General features: G+C 37.2%; 1 protein-coding gene across 10 annotated transcripts in view; it reads left to right on the forward strand.

Moving 5' to 3' along the window:
• Nucleotides 1-19192, forward strand: part of CLOCK (clock circadian regulator) — a 141464-nt gene that overhangs the window by 100826 nt on the left and 21446 nt on the right. For all 10 annotated transcript variants that reach the window (XM_019799809.2, XM_011225190.3, XM_034671786.1 and 7 more), the window contains 8 exons: nucleotides 145-258; nucleotides 383-501; nucleotides 2785-2867; nucleotides 3557-3663; nucleotides 4379-4526; nucleotides 5060-5135; nucleotides 9850-9991; nucleotides 19046-19146. In XM_019799809.2, coding sequence (XP_019655368.2) covers nucleotides 145-258; nucleotides 383-501; nucleotides 2785-2867; nucleotides 3557-3663; nucleotides 4379-4526; nucleotides 5060-5135; nucleotides 9850-9991; nucleotides 19046-19146 — 890 coding nt within the window. The remainder of the gene's footprint in view (nucleotides 1-144; nucleotides 259-382; nucleotides 502-2784; nucleotides 2868-3556; nucleotides 3664-4378; nucleotides 4527-5059; nucleotides 5136-9849; nucleotides 9992-19045; nucleotides 19147-19192) is intronic.

The following is a 19192-nucleotide window of genomic DNA, read 5'->3' on the forward strand; positions in this document are numbered from 1 at the left end:
AGATATTCTTTTATGGACTAAATAAAATGTCATTGAGGACTTGTATTGAAGAAAATAGGGATTATAAACTTACACAACTTCTATCATCTTATAGATCATTCATTATGTTAAGCCACAGGTATATCACATTTTTTCTCATTTCAGCAAAAAATCAGTTAGAATTCTGTTGTCATATGCTTCGAGGAACAATAGACCCAAAGGAGCCATCTACCTATGAATATGTGAAATTTATAGGAAATTTCAAATCTTTAAACAGTGGTGAGTTAAAAATATAGTGAATTTTAACTTGCCTTTCTTTAAACTCTTAAAGACACAGGTGTTTGAACATCATTAATAACTAGTTACTGGAGTAACTGATGATATGTATTCCTTATTGTTTTAGTATCCACTTCAGCACACAATGGTTTTGAAGGAACTATACAACGCACACACAGGCCTTCTTATGATGATAGAGTTTGTTTTGTAGCTACTGTGAGATTAGCTACACCTCAATTCATCAAGGTATGTTTCTTTCTTTTTTTTTTTAATCAATAGATTTATTGACAGCAAGGTAAGAACAAGAATTAAACACAGGTTAGCCTGATGGATAGAGGATAGAATAAAAAGAGAAGGGACACAAGTGGGAGAGGTCACCAAAGACTGATTTTACTTATTCCCCATTTTACTTAAAGTCAACAATAGCTGTCTTACTTGAAATTTTACTATTCCTGATCCATAGTTTTTAGGACAAATCAATTACCCATCTCTGATTAACTGCTCACTTAATGCTTATTGATTTTTAATAGTGCCATTCTGTAATGTTTCTAGTTTTATTTTCCAAAGAGGATTTCACTTCATATTATGAGAACTATCTTTATGTAATTTTTTTTGTTGTTTCCAGAACTGAAATTTCTTAGAAATTTTAAAGCAGTAATGATCATGAGTCATTAAATATACATGGTCATGATAATTTTTTCTTTTTTTAATTTAAAATCAATTAGTTAACATATACTCTATCATTAGTTTCAGGGGTAAAATTTAGTGATTCATCAGTTGCATACAACACCAAGTGCTCATTATTACATCAAGTGCCCATCACCCAGTTATCCCATCCCCCAATCCCCCCTCCCCTCCAGCAATCCTCAGTTTGTTTCCTTGAGTTAAGAGTCTCTTACGGTTTCTCTCCCTCTCTGATTTTCTCTTATTTTATTTTGAAGCAAATGAGTTATCTAGGCACTCATTAAATTATAACTAATTTAAAAATATATCTCCTTTGCAGTTAACCAGTGGTTATATATCACCACTGTCCTGCTTTTGTGCAAAATTGTAGGGTAGTTTTTTGTGTAGTTCACAATCTACATTAAAGGGGGAAGGCCAAAAACCTAGGCAATTTCTAAAGATTGCTTTCGAAATTTTCTTTTGAAATATGCTAGTGGTCTTTTACTGCATATAATTTACCTTTTCAATTTTAAAATTCACTTAAATAATTTATTTTATTCTCTGGGCCCAGGAAGTAGATGATTAGTAGACAAGTGGGAAAATGAAAGAGTTAAACCACTAGAAAGTGTCTTGAAATAAGCCAGGCTAAGATTTTAAATTTAGGGAAATACCATATTCTAGGACAAAATGCTGAAATAGCAGTTCAAGGATCTTAATCCAGTCTTGCTCTGCTTGTTCTGTTCTTAGGAAATGATAGCAATGGCTAACATTTGTTGATCGCCGCATACTTCACATGAGTTATCTCATTCTTGTAATAACTTTATAAAATAGATGCTAGTATGATCTTCATTTTATATATAAGGAACTGAGGCTTTGGGAAGTTATGTTACTTGCTCACAGTTGCAGCTGTTAAGTGGTTGAACTGGGATTAATTATAATTCCCATTCTCTCAAAGCCCAAGCTCTTAATTCACTACATTGTGCTACAGAAGGTTATTCAAGGACACAGAGGAGGTTGGAATACATTGCTGAGTATGACTAGGGTCTAGGGTTACTGTGTGTGGAAGGGGTAGGGATGGTGGGAGATGAGTTTAGAAAAGCAGAGTCCAGAAATAAAATATGTTTCTTTGTTGTTTCTCCATGCTAAAGAGTTTAAATTTTATCCTAACCAAATGAGAAATCATGAAGGTTTTTAAGCAGGGAAGTCATAATCTTCTTGAGTATTAGACTGTAACTGTGGCCAGAATAAAAGATGAGTTAAAACCAGGGAGACTTGTCTGAGGAGAAGCTATGGCAATGATGTGAGCCAGTGATGGCAAGTCTAGAGTCTAATAAGATCCTGAAGATGGATGGGATCAAATAGATTTTTTTTTTTAATTTAGATGGTGAAATTGAAGGATTTGGTAATAGCCATTTAGATGGTTTTTAAAGGGAAAATAAGAGTGTGTTGTGACTATCATATTTCTACACTGATGGCACAACACAGATATGCCTCCAGTAACAAGATGCAAAACTGTGTGAGTATGAGGAGTAAGGTAGTTAGTTCATTTTAGGACATACTGAGTTTGTGATGTGTGGGAGCATCCAGACAGAAATATAGAAGTAACTGTAAATCAGGAGAGATATGAATTTAGAATTAGGGGTTTATAGGCATGTGAATGAATAGAGACATATGTTGAGTGAGAAATATTCCCCTAGAATTCTGCATCTATTTATTGCCACATTCTTTAATACTAGAAAGTTAAAATGTGATTAAAAAGTAATTTAAGGAAGAATCTTCTAATGACTTTCATGGCTAACAATATTTAGGATTCTTCTAAGGGCACGGAACAGCATTTCTAAAATTTAATTATTAATTTGCTTGTAGGAAATGTGCACTGTTGAAGAACCTAATGAAGAGTTTACATCTAGACATAGTTTAGAGTGGAAGTTCCTATTTCTAGATCACAGGTAAGTTCATTTTAAATTCCATAAAAAGCTAAAAGTCATGTGACTCTTGAAATTAATGGGTTTCAGGACAGACATTTTCTAATCAGATGTTCAAATCCATTATCCATTTTTCAAAAACTAAAGATTACCCCCAAAATTGATTTTTTTTAAGATTTATTTTATTTTTTATTTTCTAAAGATTTTTAAAATTTATTCATCTGAGAGAGAGAGAGAGAGAGAGATCAAGCGAGAGTGCAAGCAGGGGGAAGGGTTAGGTAGAGAGAGAAGCAGCCTCCCTGCTAAGCAAGGAGCTATGTAGGCTTGATCCCAGGATCCCAGGACCATGACCTGAGTCAAAGGCAGATGCTTAACTGACTGAGCCACCCAGGTGCCCATATATATATATATATATATATTAAGTTTATTAATTTATTAGAGAGAGAGTGTGTGTGCGTGTGTGCAAGCAGGGTGGGGGGGGGTGGAGGCAGAGGGGGAGAGAGAATCTCAAGCAGACACTGCACAGAGTGTGGAGCCCGAAGACAAGACGTAGGGCTCAATCCCACGACCCTGAGATTATGACCTGAGCTGAAACCAAGAGTCTGACAACCAACTGAGCCACCCAGGCGCCCCCCAAAAACTCTAGATTTCTAGTTGGGGTATTTCTTATGATAGAAAAAGTTATAATATTGATTGTTTTGTATGTAATTCAGGGCACCACCTATAATAGGATATTTGCCATTTGAAGTTCTGGGAACATCGGGCTATGATTACTATCATGTGGATGACCTAGAAAATTTGGCAAAGTGTCATGAGCACTGTAAGTAGGTTTTAATATTTCTGGTGATAATAACTGCTTTTAGTCAAGTAAATAACTAGTGTATTAATAGGTGGTGGTAAAATGCAGATTTGTCATTTTTGTATTTTTGAAAAATACTGGAAGATTTTCTTTTTTGGAAGATTTTACTTTATAACCAATTCAGTAGGAATCCTAGATCAAACTTAAACTTGTTCTTGTTTTACATATTTTAATCTATAATAGTAAGTACAGGTTTATAGTATGGCATCTAATGAATCTTGTTTTTGAAGTGTGTAAGTTCTACATCTGGAGTAAAAGAACCAGACTCCTTTGAAAATTGTGTATGTCAGAATATTGTAACACTATTTCATGAGTTTTGATATCCAGGCACGTAAGTCTGCCCAGGAGACAGGTACACATTTAAATAAACTCTTAGAAAGCCCATGGTGAATACTTAATGTTACCTGTTGTTACGGTTGTTAGCAGCAGGAATATTAGCATCTCTTTATGCCTGGCTGACACTAGTGACTGTGGTTGGGCACTATGAAAGATACGTTAATTTCTTGGGACCTTAAGCTATCTCTATAGAATAACATTTTTTTTTATAACTGATATATATGTTATTGAAAAGCCAGAAGAATTATGTATATAGATTAAAATGTAAATGATAGCTTTGACTAAAAACCAGATTCATAACTAATGATATGAATCAATAAATATTTTTCTTTTTTCTTAGTAATGCAATATGGGAAAGGCAAATCATGTTATTATAGGTTCCTCACCAAGGGACAACAGTGGATTTGGCTTCAAACTCATTATTACATCACTTATCATCAGTGGAATTCAAGGCCAGAGTTTATTGTTTGTACTCACACCGTAGTAAGGTAATAATTCTTTTACAGTATCTCTGAACTATAGAAACACTGATAGTGAGTTTGGCAATGTAATTTTTAGGCATGACTTGTTAAGAGCTATAGTGATCTTTTTCCTAGTTTTTGATAATGTTTTCAATGCATTATGAAATTTACTTACAGGCATTATATAGAAATAGAATGCAGGTTATATACACATATATAATTCTTGACATAAATGTCATGGTTTAGAGCAGAAGCTGTAACTGTCTTTTATGTACCAAAGTCCATCATGTAAAAGGAGCACTGGAGTAGATAAGCCTACTTTTCCTTTATTTAATTCCTCTTAAGTACTGTGTAGTCACAGATCGTTTACTGTAGCATATAAAACTCTTGAGATACCTAGATTAAGACCAGAACACTATAGATGTGTGTTTGTGTGGTGCATAGCAAATAGTCTGGAATCTGTGATGAACAAGTAAGACACATAACAAACATGGAACACATCTCTGCAGTATTTTAAATTAATGATTAAGCATGAAAAAAATTTTTTTTCCCATTTGTAGTTATGCAGAAGTTAGGGCTGAAAGACGACGAGAACTTGGCATTGAAGAGTCTCTTCCTGAGACAGCTGCTGACAAAGTATGTATCTTAGAGTTTAAAAAAAAATAATAATTTCTTCCCAATGAAAGGCAAGTCTTAATAATTTATAGGAAAAGTATTTTTCAAATATTTCATTGCCTCACTTATGACAGGGTTATAAATTATATTTTACTATTTATTTTTATTTTAAATTTAATATCTTAAAACCTTATCTGCTTCTAAAAAAGATTTGAAGGGCCTCCGATTTAGTGAGAGACATATGATCTCGGATTTAAACTACTATTTACTAATTGCCTGCAATGTGCAAGGCTCTGACTAGTTCTTTATATGAAGCATGAGTGTCATTTATTCCTCAGACATCCTTATTTCATAGGTAATATCCCCGTTTTGAAAAGATTGAAACTGAGGCTTTAAGCGGGGGGTGGGGAGGGGGAGATCTCCCCTAATAACACATGGCTTGAAGTTATAGTCAGAATTTGAACTCTGGTTTCTCTTTTCATTAATATCAGGTAGAAGTATAGTATATTAGTTACCTGTTGCTGTGTAACAAAGCTTAATGATGTAAAATAATACACATTTATTATCTCATAGTTTCTGTGGGTCAGAGATCTAGGCACAGTTTAGATGGGCCCTCTGCTTAGAATTGATCATTGGCTGCAATCAAGGGGTCAGCCCAAGGTCTCTGACAAGGCTGTAATCAAGGTGTCAGTGGGGGTCACATTCAACTCAAGGCTTCACTGGGGCAGAATCTGTTTCTAAGCTTCCTCAGTGCTTGTTGGAAGGATGGGGTTCCTCAGCAGCAGCTGGACTGAGGGCCTTGATTTCTTGCTGGCTAATGGCCAGAGCAACCTTCAGTTCCTTTCTAGGTAGCTATTTCCATCCGAGCAAGTAGGTAAGAAGATCCAGGGAGAGACACCAACAGCAAGGTGAAAGTCAGACTCTTTTGTAACCTAGTCACAGAAGTAATAGCCCACCACTTCTATCTGTTCTATTCATTAGAAGCAAATCACTAGGTTCAGCCTCTACTATAGGGGAGGGATTATACAAGGTGGTAAATACCAGGAGGTGGGGATCATTGTGAGCTATGTCAGAAGTTGCCTACAACAGTTATTTTTGGCGTGCAAAAAATTAGTGGAATGAAAAGAATCAAGAATCTGTATAAAAAGTGAAGTAAATAGGCAGCATTGCCAGGTCAATATGGGAGATAACATTCAGTTTTTCAACAAACCTTATTAAGTACTCTTTCATGTGCCAAGAAGTACTGGACATGGCTCTAGATGCTCAGAATACATCAGTGAATAACCCAGAGAAGTTCTCTGCAATCATGGATCCCATGTGACAGAATTTTTTCAAAGAGGCTTTGTTTGCTTAGTGGAAGAAGATCTAGTAGGCTTTAGTAAAGTACATTTTCTGGGAGAAGTGCTTATTAAATCTAGGGTTCCTTGAAATGAGAGAGGACAGTTATAGAAATTAAGGTAATACAGAGGTCATTACTCCTTGCTTTGTTTTCTCTTACGCCAGGGTGCAATCCTCAGTAAATTCAACTAGCCCTGTTTGTGAAATATACTCTGCCTGTGTCTGCTGTAGCTGTGTTTTACTCTTACACCACAGTCCTCCTGGAGATTAGGGAAGAGGTCCATTTGACATATTTTTGAGAAACTTTAATGTGTGGATGGTTTTAAGGTCATGTATCTAAATATGATCACCAAGGGAATGAATGGAGAGAGAGATAGAGAGAGGGGATGATGAAGGGCTAAGTACTGGGGCATTTCATCACTAAGACGTGAAGGAGACTCAAGGGAAATATCCAGTGAGGTATGAATAAAACCAGGAAACTGAGTTGTCCGAGACGCCAGGAAAAAGTGTGTCCGTGAGGAGTGAACAATTAGCTTTGTCAGATTCAGCTGCAGTGGATTAAATTAGGTGAGCACTGAGAAGTGAACACTGAGTTTAATTAACAACATGTATTTGTTGATCAGTAGGAGCAGATTGAGTGGGGTAGTAATATGAGTGAAAGCCTGATTAGGGTGGGCTTAGAGAATTATCTGGGACAAGGGGAATTAAGAGACAGCGAGTAGGGAAGGTTTTCCTACAAGGAAGAGAGGGGTGGCGCGGGAGTAGGAAGAAGTAGGCTTAAAAGTTTTTGCTTTTTAAGATGGGAGAAATAATAGCATGTTTGTATACTGATGAGAATGGTCTGTTGAGACAGAAAAATCACTGATAGAGGTAGAGGTAGAAATGCTAGAGCAGTGTTCTTGAACAGATGAGAGAAGATGGGATCCAGTCCACAGTGGACAGATAGGACTTAGCTAGTGGAAAAATTATTCCATGACAGAGGATTTTGGCAAACTATGACCTTTAGGCCAAATCTGGTTCTCCGCCTGGTTTTGTAACACCCACAAGCTAAAAATGTTTTCCACATGTTTTTAAGCGATTGAAAAAAATCAAAAGAAGAATAATGTTTGTGACACATGAAAATTATACCCTCGGATTCCATAGCCACACTCAATTGTTTATATCTAGCCTATGGTTGTGATTGTGCCGCAACAGCAGAGTTGAATGATTGGAACAGACTGTGTGGCCCTCAGATCTATGATATTGCCTCTCTGACCCTCACAGAGAGTGTCTGCTGATCCCGGATCTGCAGTGACATGAAGAAAGGCAGAATATATGAGTACAGATGCTACTTATAGCAGCGTTCTTCAGTGAAACTACAAGCAGGGTACCCAGCTAAGAGTGAGGTTAGGAGAGGATGTGTTAGAGGTTTCCTAGGAGAGTAGGAAAGTGAACAGACAAGGTAATTTTAGTCTGGCAAGCAGGATTAAGGGCCCACTTGAGGTTCTTGGCCGTTAATTTAAAGAGAGAACTGTCACCATGTTGTATTTCTTCAGCCATGTTCAGAATAGATTAAAAATTTGGTTTAACCAGCATGGGATTTTTCCAAGGGAGTGTGGTGAAGGGAGATCGGAGCAGGAGAGTTGATGATACCCCGAAGGGTGTGGTTATGATGATTAACCATGAATTCAAGCTGGGTAAAGAAAGGAGAGAAGACATAAAATGAGAGAGTGATTGTGAAAATGTGGGGGAATCCATGTATTTTATGTTCCACTAAAGGATTACTGGAGTTGGGATACTAAAGAGAAATGAGTAGGAAATATGAAAAATGCTGGTCAAAGAGGAGGATGTTTGAAATTGAGATTATAGAAGGTGTATTCTTACTGGTAATGACAAGGTCTAAGGCATGATTAAGAATGAGTGACTGAGGACAGGTGGAAATTAAGATCAAGGCATCAAGGAAGAGAGAAGTCATGATGTTGAACATGTGAATTGATACTGATACTGATAACTGGAAGTAAAAATTAGGGTAAAACTGAGCCAGGAGCAGAAATTTGAATTCAGGCGCTTAGGGAGAAGTGGCCACAAGGTCAGTAGCTGACTGACTATAGCAATGCAAGATAGTCATATAGTGATAATGTGAGATTCTGGCTCTGAGTTTTGGGAAGGAGGAGAGGGAAAGGTTCCGGAAAGAGCAGTAGGAGGACTTTGTTCTCCTTCAGAGCAGGGCTCTGAAGGTTATGAGATAGAAAATAGCCACCACTTAAAAGACCTGTAAGGAAGTGGTATTTTCTGGAAACATCTGGGTTTTAGTTAGAGCAAGCTAGCAAATGGATGTTCAGAGGTGAGATTGAGAGTAGGAGATTTTGCTGATGATGGATACTATGGTAATGTTCCATTGTACAGATAGACCACATTTTGTTTATCCATCATCTAGTGATGGACACTTGGGTTGCATACATCTTTTGTCTCTTGTGAATCATGCTGCTATGAACATGGGTGTACAAATACTTGTTTGAGTCTCTGCTTTAAAATCTTCTGCGTATACACCTAGAAATGGAATTACTGGATCATGTAGTAATTTTATATTTAATTTTTTGGGGAACCATCATACTGTTTTCTGTAGTAGATTCACTGTAGGTTCCAGTTTATTCTTGTTAACACTGGTGATTTTCTGTTTTCTTGTTTTGTTTTCTTTTAAGTAATACTTGTCCTGATGGGTTTGAAGTGTGGTATATCTCATGGCTTTGATACTCATTTCCCTAATGATTACGACATGGAGGAACTTTTCAGTGTGTTTTATTAGCCATTTATATATCTTTTTTGGAGAAATATCTATGCAAGACCTTTGTTTTTAAATTGGATTGTTTGGGTGGGGGGGTTGCTGTTGAATTGCAGGGTTCTTTATATATTCTGGGTGTTAACCCCTTACCAGATACGTGGTTTGCGAATATTATCTCCCATCCCATGGGTGGGCTGCCTTTCCACTCTGTTTATAGTGTTGTTTGATGGACTTTTGCTGCCTGTGCTTTCAGTGTCACATCCAGGAAGTCATCGCGCAGTCCAGCATCATAAAGCTTTTCTCCGTTACTTCTAAAAGTATTATAGTTTTAGTTCTTATGTTTAGGTCTTTGATCCATTTGACTTAATTTTTGTACATGGTATAAGGTAAGAGTCCAGCTTTATTTTTTTGCATCTGTTTCTGTAAATAGAGAATGAAGTCAAAATTTTCTGGCTATAGAAGAGAAATTTTTATTTCTTTACCTAATATTACACAGGTAAATATTACATAGATACCTTTGCCTTGTTGTGGGTAAAAACCGATTTTGGGGGGAGAAACGGTTAGCAGGCTGTATCACTAATTTGGGATCTCTGAACTGAATCATAAGAAAACATTTATTTTACTCTGTCTCCTTAGAGCCAAGATTCTGGGTCTGATAATCGTATAAATACAGTCAGTCTCAAAGAAGCCTTGGAAAGGTTTGATCACAGCCCAACCCCTTCTGCTTCCTCCCGGAGTTCAAGAAAATCATCTCACACAGCAGTCTCAGACCCTTCCTGTGAGTACCCTAGCTTGAAAGCTCTTTCTCTCAAGAGAGTGCTTCTAAATTGTGTTACTGGTGTCAGCATTTTTCATCAAATGCTACTTTATTTTTTTACATGAAAAGGTTTACTGTAGTATTGCTTACGTTAAAAAGTTAGAAACACTCTTTACATTTTTTATTTTTTTTAATTGAAGTCTAACATACGGTGTTATATTAGCTCAGGTGAACAGTATGACGACTAACAGTTCTGTACAGAGTGCTCGTCAGGATACAAGTGCACCCTTAGTCCCCTTCACCAAGTTAAGAATCAAAACAAATGAACAAAGAAAAAGACAAAAACCAGACCCTTAAATATAGAAAACAGAATGGTTCGTTGCCAGGGGGGAGGCAGGTGGGAAGATGGGTGAAATGCTACTTCAGAATGGTAAATTTTTACATTTCTGAAATATACTAACCTTTCCAGTGAACAAAAGGCACATTGCTCATATTTAACAAAGAATTAAGTTTATAAAGTAGTGTACAGAATATTTGGGTAGTAGTGTTGGTATTGTTAAGTTGCTTTTAATTATCCCTCAAAAAAAGCCCCAAAAACTGCTTATTCCTTTTTCACTGGTAGAACCAGTCAGTGTTCTTTAAGCTGGCTGTTTGTTTGGTTTTTTTTAAAATTTTATCTATTTATTTGAGAGGAAGGGAGCCAGTCGGTGCACAAGTTGGGGGAAGGGGCTGAGGGAGATGGAGAAGCAGATTCCCCACTGAGCAGGGAGCTCGATGAGTGGCTCAATCCCAGGACCCTGAGATCATGACCTGAGCAGAAGGCAGACGCTTAACCTTAAGACTGAGCCACCCAGGCGCCAGTTTTAAGGTTGCTTTCTGAAAGTTTTTTGTTTTTTTGTTTTTTTTTCAGATTAGTTTTTGTTTCATTTGCAACAGTGCTTATTTTTTAAAATTCTATCAACATTTATTTATTGTTTTTTAATTTTTATTTAAATTCAGTTAAGTAACATAACGTATTATTAGATTCAGAGGTAGAGGTCAGTGATTCATCAGTCTGATATAATAGCCAGTGCTCGTTACATCACGTGCCTTCCTTAAAGTCTATCACCCAGTTACCCCATCTGCCCACCCCCATCCCTTCTAGCAACTCTGTTTGTTTCCTGTGATTAAGAGTCCCTTTTAGTTTGTCTCCCTCTCTGATTTCGTCTTGTTTTATTTTTCGTCTCTTCCCCATGAGCCTGTTTTGTTTCTTAAATTCCACATATGGGTGAGATCATATAATTTTCTTTCTCTGATTGGCTTATTTTGCTTTAGCATAATACCCTCTAGTTCCATCCACATTGTTGAAAATGGCAATACTTTCTTTTTTTTTTTTTTTTGATGGCTGAGTGGTATTCCATTGTTTGTGTGTGTGTGTGTGTGTGTGTGTGTGTGTGTGTGTGTATACATACCACATCTTTATCCATTCATCTGTCTATGGACATCTGGGCTCTTTCCATAGTTTGACTATTGTGGACATTGCTGCTATAAACCTTGGAGTGCAGGTGCTCCTTTGGATTACTACGTTAGTATCTTTGGGGTAAATACCTAGTAGTACAATTGCTAGGCCATACGGTAGCTCTATTTTCAACTTTTTAAGAAGCCTCCATACTGTATTCCACAGTGGCTGCACCAGCTTGAATTCCCACCAACAGTGTAGGAGGGTTCCCCTTTCTCCTCATGCTCGCCAACATCTGTCGTTTCCTGACTTGTTAATTTTAGCCATTCTGACTGGTGTGAGGTGGTATCTCATTGTGATTTTGATTTGTATTTCCCTGATGCCAAATGATGTTGAGCACTTTTTCATGTGTCTGGCCATTTGGATGTCTTCTTTGGAGAAAAGACTGTTCATGTCTTCTGCCCATTTCTTGATTGGATTATTTGTTCTTTGGGTGTTGAGTTTGATAAGTTCTTTATAGATATTGGATACAACCCGTTATCTACTGTGTCATTTGCAAATATCTTCTGTCGTTCTGTCGGTTATCTTTGGTTTTGTTGACTGTTTCCTTTGCTATGCAAAAACTTTATCTTAATGAAGTCCCAGTAGTTCATTTTTGCCTTCGTTTCCCTTGCCTTTGGAGACGTGTCTAGCAAGAAGTTGCTGTGGCTAACGTCATGGCAGTTCCTGCCTCTGTTCTCCTCAAGGATTTTCATAGATTCCTGCTCATATTTATGTCCTTCATCCATTTTGAGTCTATTTTTGTGTATGGTATAAGGAAATGGTCCAGTTTCATTTGTCTGCATGTGCCTGACCTATGTTCCCAACAGTATTTGTTAAAGAGACTTTTTTCCATTGGAAGTTCTTTTCTGCTTTATTGAAGATTAGTTGAACATAGAGTTGAGAGTCCATTTCTGGGTTCTCTACTCTGTTCCATTGATCTATGTGTCTGTTTTTGTGCAAGTAACATACTGTCTTGATGATTATAGCTTTGTATTAGAGCTTGAAGTCTGGGATTGTGATGACACCAGTTTGGTTTTTCAGTTTTCATTTTCAACATTCGTTTGGCTATTTGGGGTCTTTTCTGGTTCTACACAAATTTTAGGATTATATGTTCCAGGTCTGTGAAAAAAGTTGATGGTATTTTTATAGGGATTACATTGAATATATAGATGGCTCTAGGTAGCATTGACATATTAACAATATTTGTCCTTCTAATCCATGAGCATGGAACGTTTTTCCATTTCTTTGTGTCTTCCTCAATTTCTTTTATGAGTGTTCTGTAGTTTTCCAAGTACAGATCCTTTGCCTCTTGGGTTAGGTTTATTCCTAGGTCTCTTATGGTTTTTGGTGCAATTGTAAGTGAGATCGACTCCTTAAATTCTCTTTCTTTTGTCTCATCGTTAGTGTATAGAAATGCAACGGATTTCTGAGCACTGATTTTATATCCTGCCACTTTGCTGAATTTCTGTATGAGTTCAGCAATTTTGGGGTGGAGTTTTTTGGATTTTCCACGTAGAGTGTCATGTCATCTGCAAAGAGTAAGAGTTTGACTTCTTTGCTGATTCGGATGCCTTGTATTTCTTTCTGTTGTCTGATTGCTGAGGCTAGGACTTCTAGTGCCATGTTGAAGAGCAGTGGTAAGAGTGGACATCCCTGCCATGTTCCTGACCTTAGGGGAAAAGCTCTCAGTTTTTCCCCATCGAGCATGATATTCGCTGTGGGTTTTTCATAGATGGCTTTTATGATGTTGAGGTATGTACCCTCTATCCCTACACCGCGAAGAGTTTTAATCAAGAAAGGATGCTGTACTTTGTCAGATGCTTTTTCTGCATCTACTGAGAGGATCGTATGGTTCTTGTCCTTTCTTTTATTAATGTAGTGTATCACATTGATTGATTTGCGGATGTCGAACCACCCTTGCAGCCCAGAAATAAATCCCACTTGGTCGTGGTGAATAAACCTTTTAATGTACTGGACCCCATTGACAGTATTTTGGTGAGAATTTTGGCATCCGTGTTCATCAGGGATATTGGTCTGTAATTCTTCTTTTTGGTGGGGTCTTTGTCTGGTTTTGGGATCAAGGTAATGCTGTCCTCATAAAAAGAGTTTGGAAGTTTTCTTTCCATTTTGATTTTTTGAAACAGCTTCAGAAGAATAGGTATAAATTCTTCTTTAAATGTTTGGTAGAATTCCCCTGGGAAGCCATCTGGGCCTGGGCTCTTGCTTATTGGGAGATTTTTGATTACTTGCTTCAATTTCCTTGCTGGTTATGGGTCTATTCAGGTTTTCTGTTTCTTCCTGTTTCAGTTTTGGTAGTTTATACGTCTCTCGAAATGCATCCATTTCTTCCAGATTGATTTGTTGGCCTATAGTTGCTCATGATACGTTCTTATAATTGTTTGTGTTTCTTTGGTGTTAGTTGTGATCTCTCCTCTTTCATTCATGATTTTATTTATTCGGTCCCTTCTCTTTTCTTTTGGATAAGTCTGGCCAGGGGTTTATCAGTGTTGTTAATTCTTTCAAAGAACCAGCTCCTAGTTTCGTCAATCTGTTCTGTTCTTTCGGTTTCTAGTTCATTGATTTCTGCTCTAATCTTTATCATTCCTCTTCTCCTGCTGGCTTTAGGCTTTATTTGCTGTTCTTTCTCCTTCTCCTTTAGGTGTAGGGTTAGGTTGTGTATTTGAGACCTTTCTTGTTTCTTGAGAAAGGCTTGTAATGCTGTATACTTCTGTCTTAGGACTGCCTTTGCTGCATCCCAAAGATTTTGAACAGTTGTGTTTTCATTTTCATTTGTTTCCATGAATTTTTTAAATTCTTCTTTAATTTCCTGGTTGACCCATTCATTCTTTAGTAGGATGCTCTTTAGCCTCCATGTATTTGAACAAGTTCTTTCCAAATTTCCTCCTGCGATTGAGTTCGAGTTTCAAAGCATTGTGGTCTGAAAATATGCGGGGAATGATCTCAGTCTTTTGGTACCGGTTGAGACCTGATTTGTGACCCAGGGTGTGGTCTGTTCTGGAGGATATTCCATGTGCACTTGAGAAGACTATGTATTCCGTTGCTTTGGGATGGAATGTTCTGAATATACCTGTGAAGTCCATCTGGTCCAGTGTGTCATTCAAAGCCCTTGTTTCCTTGTTGAGCTTCTACTTAGATGATCTGTCCATTGCAGTGAGGGGTTGTTAAAGTCCCCTATGATTATTGTATGATTATCAATGTGTTTCTTTAATTTTGTAAAAGAAATTGGTAAATTAGTTGGTTTATATAATTGGCTGCTCCCATGTTAGGGGCACAAATATTTATAATTGGTAGATCTTCTTGGATAGTCCCTTAAGTATGATATAGTGTACTTCTTCATCTTTTATTATAGTCTTTGGTTTAGAACCTAATTTGATACAAGGATTGCCACCCCAGCTTTCTTTTGATGTCCACTAATGATAAATGGATTTCCACCTCCCCCGCACTTTCAATCTGGAGGTGTCTTTGGGTCTAAAATGAGTCTCTTGCAGAGAGCATATCGATGGGTCTTGCTTTTTTATCCAGTCTGATAACCTGTGTCTTTTGATTGTGGTATTTAGCTCATTTACCTTCAGAGTAGCTATTGAAAGATATGAATTTAGTGCCATTGTATTACCTGTAAAGTTACTGTTACTGCATATTGTCTCTGTTCTTTTCTGGCGTATGTTACTTTTGGTCTGTCTTTGCTTAAAGGATCCCTTTTAATTTTTCTTACAGGGCTGGTTTAGTGATCACAAATTCTTTTAGTTTCTGTTTGTCCTGGAAGCTTATTATCTCTCCTTCTATTTTTGAATGATATCCTAACTGGGTAAAGTATTCTTGGTGGCATATTTTTCTCCTTTAGCACCCTGAATATATTATGCTAGTCCTTTCTGGCCTGTCAGGTCTCTGGATAGGTCTGTTGCCAGTCTGTTGTTTCTACCCTTGTAGGTTATGGACCTGTTCTCCACTATAATTTGCTCCAATATACCTTCGCCTCCCCACCCCCGTCCTCTTCTTCTGGGATCCCAATTATTCTAATATTGTTTCATTTTATGGTATCACTTATGTCTTGGATTCTCCTCTTGTGATCCAGTAGTTTCTTTTTCAGCTTCTTTATACTCTATCATTTTGCTTCTGTATCACTGATTCTCTCTTCTGCCTCATTTATCCCAGCAGTTAAGGCCTCCATTTTTTATTGCATCTCATTGATAGACTTTTTGATTTTGACTTGATTAGATTTTAGTTCTTTTATTTCTCCAGAAGGGGATTCTCTAGTGCCTTTGTGTTTTTTTCAAGCCCAGATAGTATCTTTATAATCATTATTCTGAACTCTAGTTCTGACCTCTTAGTTTTATATGCATACTGATTAGGTCCCTGGCAGTTAGTACTCCTGTTGTTCTCTTTTTTGAGGTGAGTTTTTCCGTCTTGTCATTCTATCCAGAGAATAGATGAATGAGAGAACAAAATACTAAAAGAGCATCAGTGACCCCGGAGAAATATATATTAAATCAGAAGAGACCCAAAACCGAATTAAAAAAAAAAAAGTATAATCAGGCAGGTGAGCAATACACTGGGTCCTGTTTGTATTTTGGTGTTTGTTAGAAAACTAGATCCCAGAATTTTAAAGGAAAAAAAAATGTATGTGAATAAAATTAAGTACAATGAAATGATACAATGTAACTGTAAAAGTGAAAATTTAAAAACAACAAAAAAAAAAACAACAAAAAAAAGGAAAGTTAACAGGCAGGTGACCAGAACAGAGCAATACACTGTATCCTGAGTGTATTTTGGTTGGTTTTTAGAAGAAACTACATCTCAATATTGTAAAGAAAGAAAAACTTATATATATACAAAAATAAAATTAAGTACATTGAAAGGATAGAATGTAACTGTAAAGTTGAAAATAAAGACTTTAACCAAAAAAGGAAAGGGAAAAAAGAGAGAATATGATCAGACAGGGGAAGGGAACAGAGTCATACACTAGATTCTGGGTATATTTTGGTCTGTTTGGTAGAAGAAACTGCATTCCAGAATTGTAAAGAAAGAAAAACTTATATATATAAAAAAATAAAATTAAATACAATGAAAGGATAGAATGTAATTGTAAAAATGAAAGTTAAAAAAGATTTTTAAAAAGTTCATGAAAGAAGAAATTGGTTAAAAAAGGAAAAAAAATTAAAATTGAAAGACTAAAGAATCGTGGGGCAAAAACATGAATTCTATATACTCCTTTCCCGTAGTGCTTGAGTTTTGCAGTTCTCTATGATAGGTAAACTTGGTCTTGCTGATCTTCTGGGGGAGGGGTCTGGTGCGTTGATTCTCAAGTGTCTTTCCTCCAAGCAGAAATGCACCACTCTTGCCAGGGGGCCAGGCTAAGTAATCTGCTTTTGATTGCTCTGAGGCTTTTGTTCCCTGACGGCTTTCTCTGAAGCTTCAAAGTGTGAATATGAAAATGGTGGCTTCCTAACCTCTAGCAGAGCACGGTGCACTGCTCCTCATTGCGCCTTGAGGGAAAAGCATTTAGTCACTATGGTCTCCCTTGTCTCCGCTGCACTCGGTGCTCACCTGGCCAGTGCCCCAGCATTTCTGTCTCAGTCGTGTAACCCTACGTTGAGTCTCCAAACCCTGAATATTCCTGCCGTGCACACTCAGTGCCGCTCCTCCTGGGGGAGGGAGGGATGGTATCACAGCGGTTCTGCTGTGCCCGCGTTTGCAGTATATGGCAACCCTGAGCTGGGAGACGACTCCTGGACTCATTGATTATAGTCAGCTTCCCTGCTCTGATGCCTGGAAACTCGGCCACACTCCGGCACTCCCAGTCTTCCTGTGACCCTGGGGATCCTGAAACCACGCTGTCCCACTTAGTATTCTGCCCTGCTTCGCCACCTGAGCACCTTTCATGCAGGGATGTCTCTCACCTGAGCAGACTTCTAAAAGTTCTGATTTTGTGCTCCACTGCCATATCACTTTCCAGTAGCCAGCTTATGGAGGCTCCTTCCCCCGCAGTTAGTTTATCTTCACACATACGGCCTCGGATTTACTTCTCCGCACCTCCTATCTTGCAGAAAGTGGTTGCTTTTCTATTTGTAGAGATGCAGCTATTCTTGTCTTAGATCTCCAGTTGAGTTCACAGATGTTCAGAATGATTTGATAGCTGTCTAGCTGAATTCCTGGGGCCAGACAAAACTAAGGTTTCCTAATTCTTCACCATCTTGGGCTATCTCCTGAAAGCTATTTTTAGTTCTTATTTTTAATGAACACTTGCATAATTATCATTGAATTAGTAACCTTGTTTTGTTTAAAGGGTTTAGTAGTTTCATTTCCCAGGGTATTACAACTATGTGAGGAAAAAGGAGGTTGTTGGAACCAGTCAACACCATGGGTAGAACATTAAAGAGGTGTTGTTAAATATAGAATTTCTTAAATCTTAGGGGAAAAAGTTTCCCCGTTGTACCTATGTTTCTCTTTTTATACATTTTATTTTACTGTGGTAAGAATACTTCAGATGAGATCTATCCTGTTAGATTTTTAAGCTTACAATATATTATTGTTGTTTTTATGTATAGTGTTGTAGTGCAGATCTCTAGAGCTTATTCATCGTACTTAATGGAAACGTTATGCCTATTGATTATTAACTCCTTATTTTCCTCTATCCCTCCAGTCCTTGTCAATCACCATTCTACTCAGATTCAATGAATGTCTCTATTTTAGACACCTCATATAAGGGAATCATGCAGTACTTGTCTTTCTTTCCATCATTGACTTTTCTCACATAGCATAATGTCCTCAGGATTAAACCATGTTGTTGTATCTTGCAAAATTTTGTTCTTTTTAAAGGTTGGATGGTATTTCATTGTATATATAGTACCACATTTTGTTTTTCCATTCATCTGTCAGTAGACATTTTGATTGTTTCCACACTTGGCTATTAAGAATAGTGTTGCAGTGAACACAGCAGTGCTAATATCTGAGATCCTGATTTCAGTTCTTTTGGATAAATACCCAGAAGTGGAATTGCTGGATCACATGTGGTAGTTCTATTTTTAATTTTTTTAAAAACTTCCATTACGGTTTCCCACAGTGGCTGGACCATTTCATATCCCCACCAATTTTAAGTATAGAAGGGTTCCAGTTTCTTTACATTCTCAGCAACACTTCTTGTTTTTTTGATAATAGCCATCTTGTCATGTGTGAAGTTGTGTCTTATTGTGGTTTTGATTTGCATTTCCCTGATGATGAGTGACCTTGAACATTTTTGCATATTCTAGCTGGCCATTTGTGTATCTTCTTGGAGAGATGTCTATTCAAGTCCGTAGGCCATTTTTAAATTGAGTTATTAGTTTTTTTACTATTGAGCTCTAGGAATAGTAACCATTTTAAATTTAAAGTTTTCCTATTTCAGATATTTTCTTTGTCCTTAAGAAAGAAGTAATTAAAATAAATCCTCCTATGGTCATGGACTTCACTTTTATGAAATAATTTAGAAAAATAATCGAAAGATATTTTTACTCATTGAAATCCATTTTGAGATTAATCTTTGCAAATTATATTTTATAAAGTACTAACGCAATTTCGTTTTTGTTGACTAACCTCAGCAACACCAACAAAGATCCCAACGGACACTAGCACTCCTCCCAGACCACATTTACCAGCTCATGAAAAGATGGCGCCAAGGAGGGCATCATTTAGTAGTCAGGTAAACTTTATCTGGGTAGTATTCTTTTGAATAAAGATTTATTAAA

This window comes from Ailuropoda melanoleuca, chromosome 11, assembly GCF_002007445.2.
Source record: "Ailuropoda melanoleuca isolate Jingjing chromosome 11, ASM200744v2, whole genome shotgun sequence".
NCBI classification, from domain to species: Eukaryota; Metazoa; Chordata; class Mammalia; order Carnivora; family Ursidae; genus Ailuropoda; species Ailuropoda melanoleuca.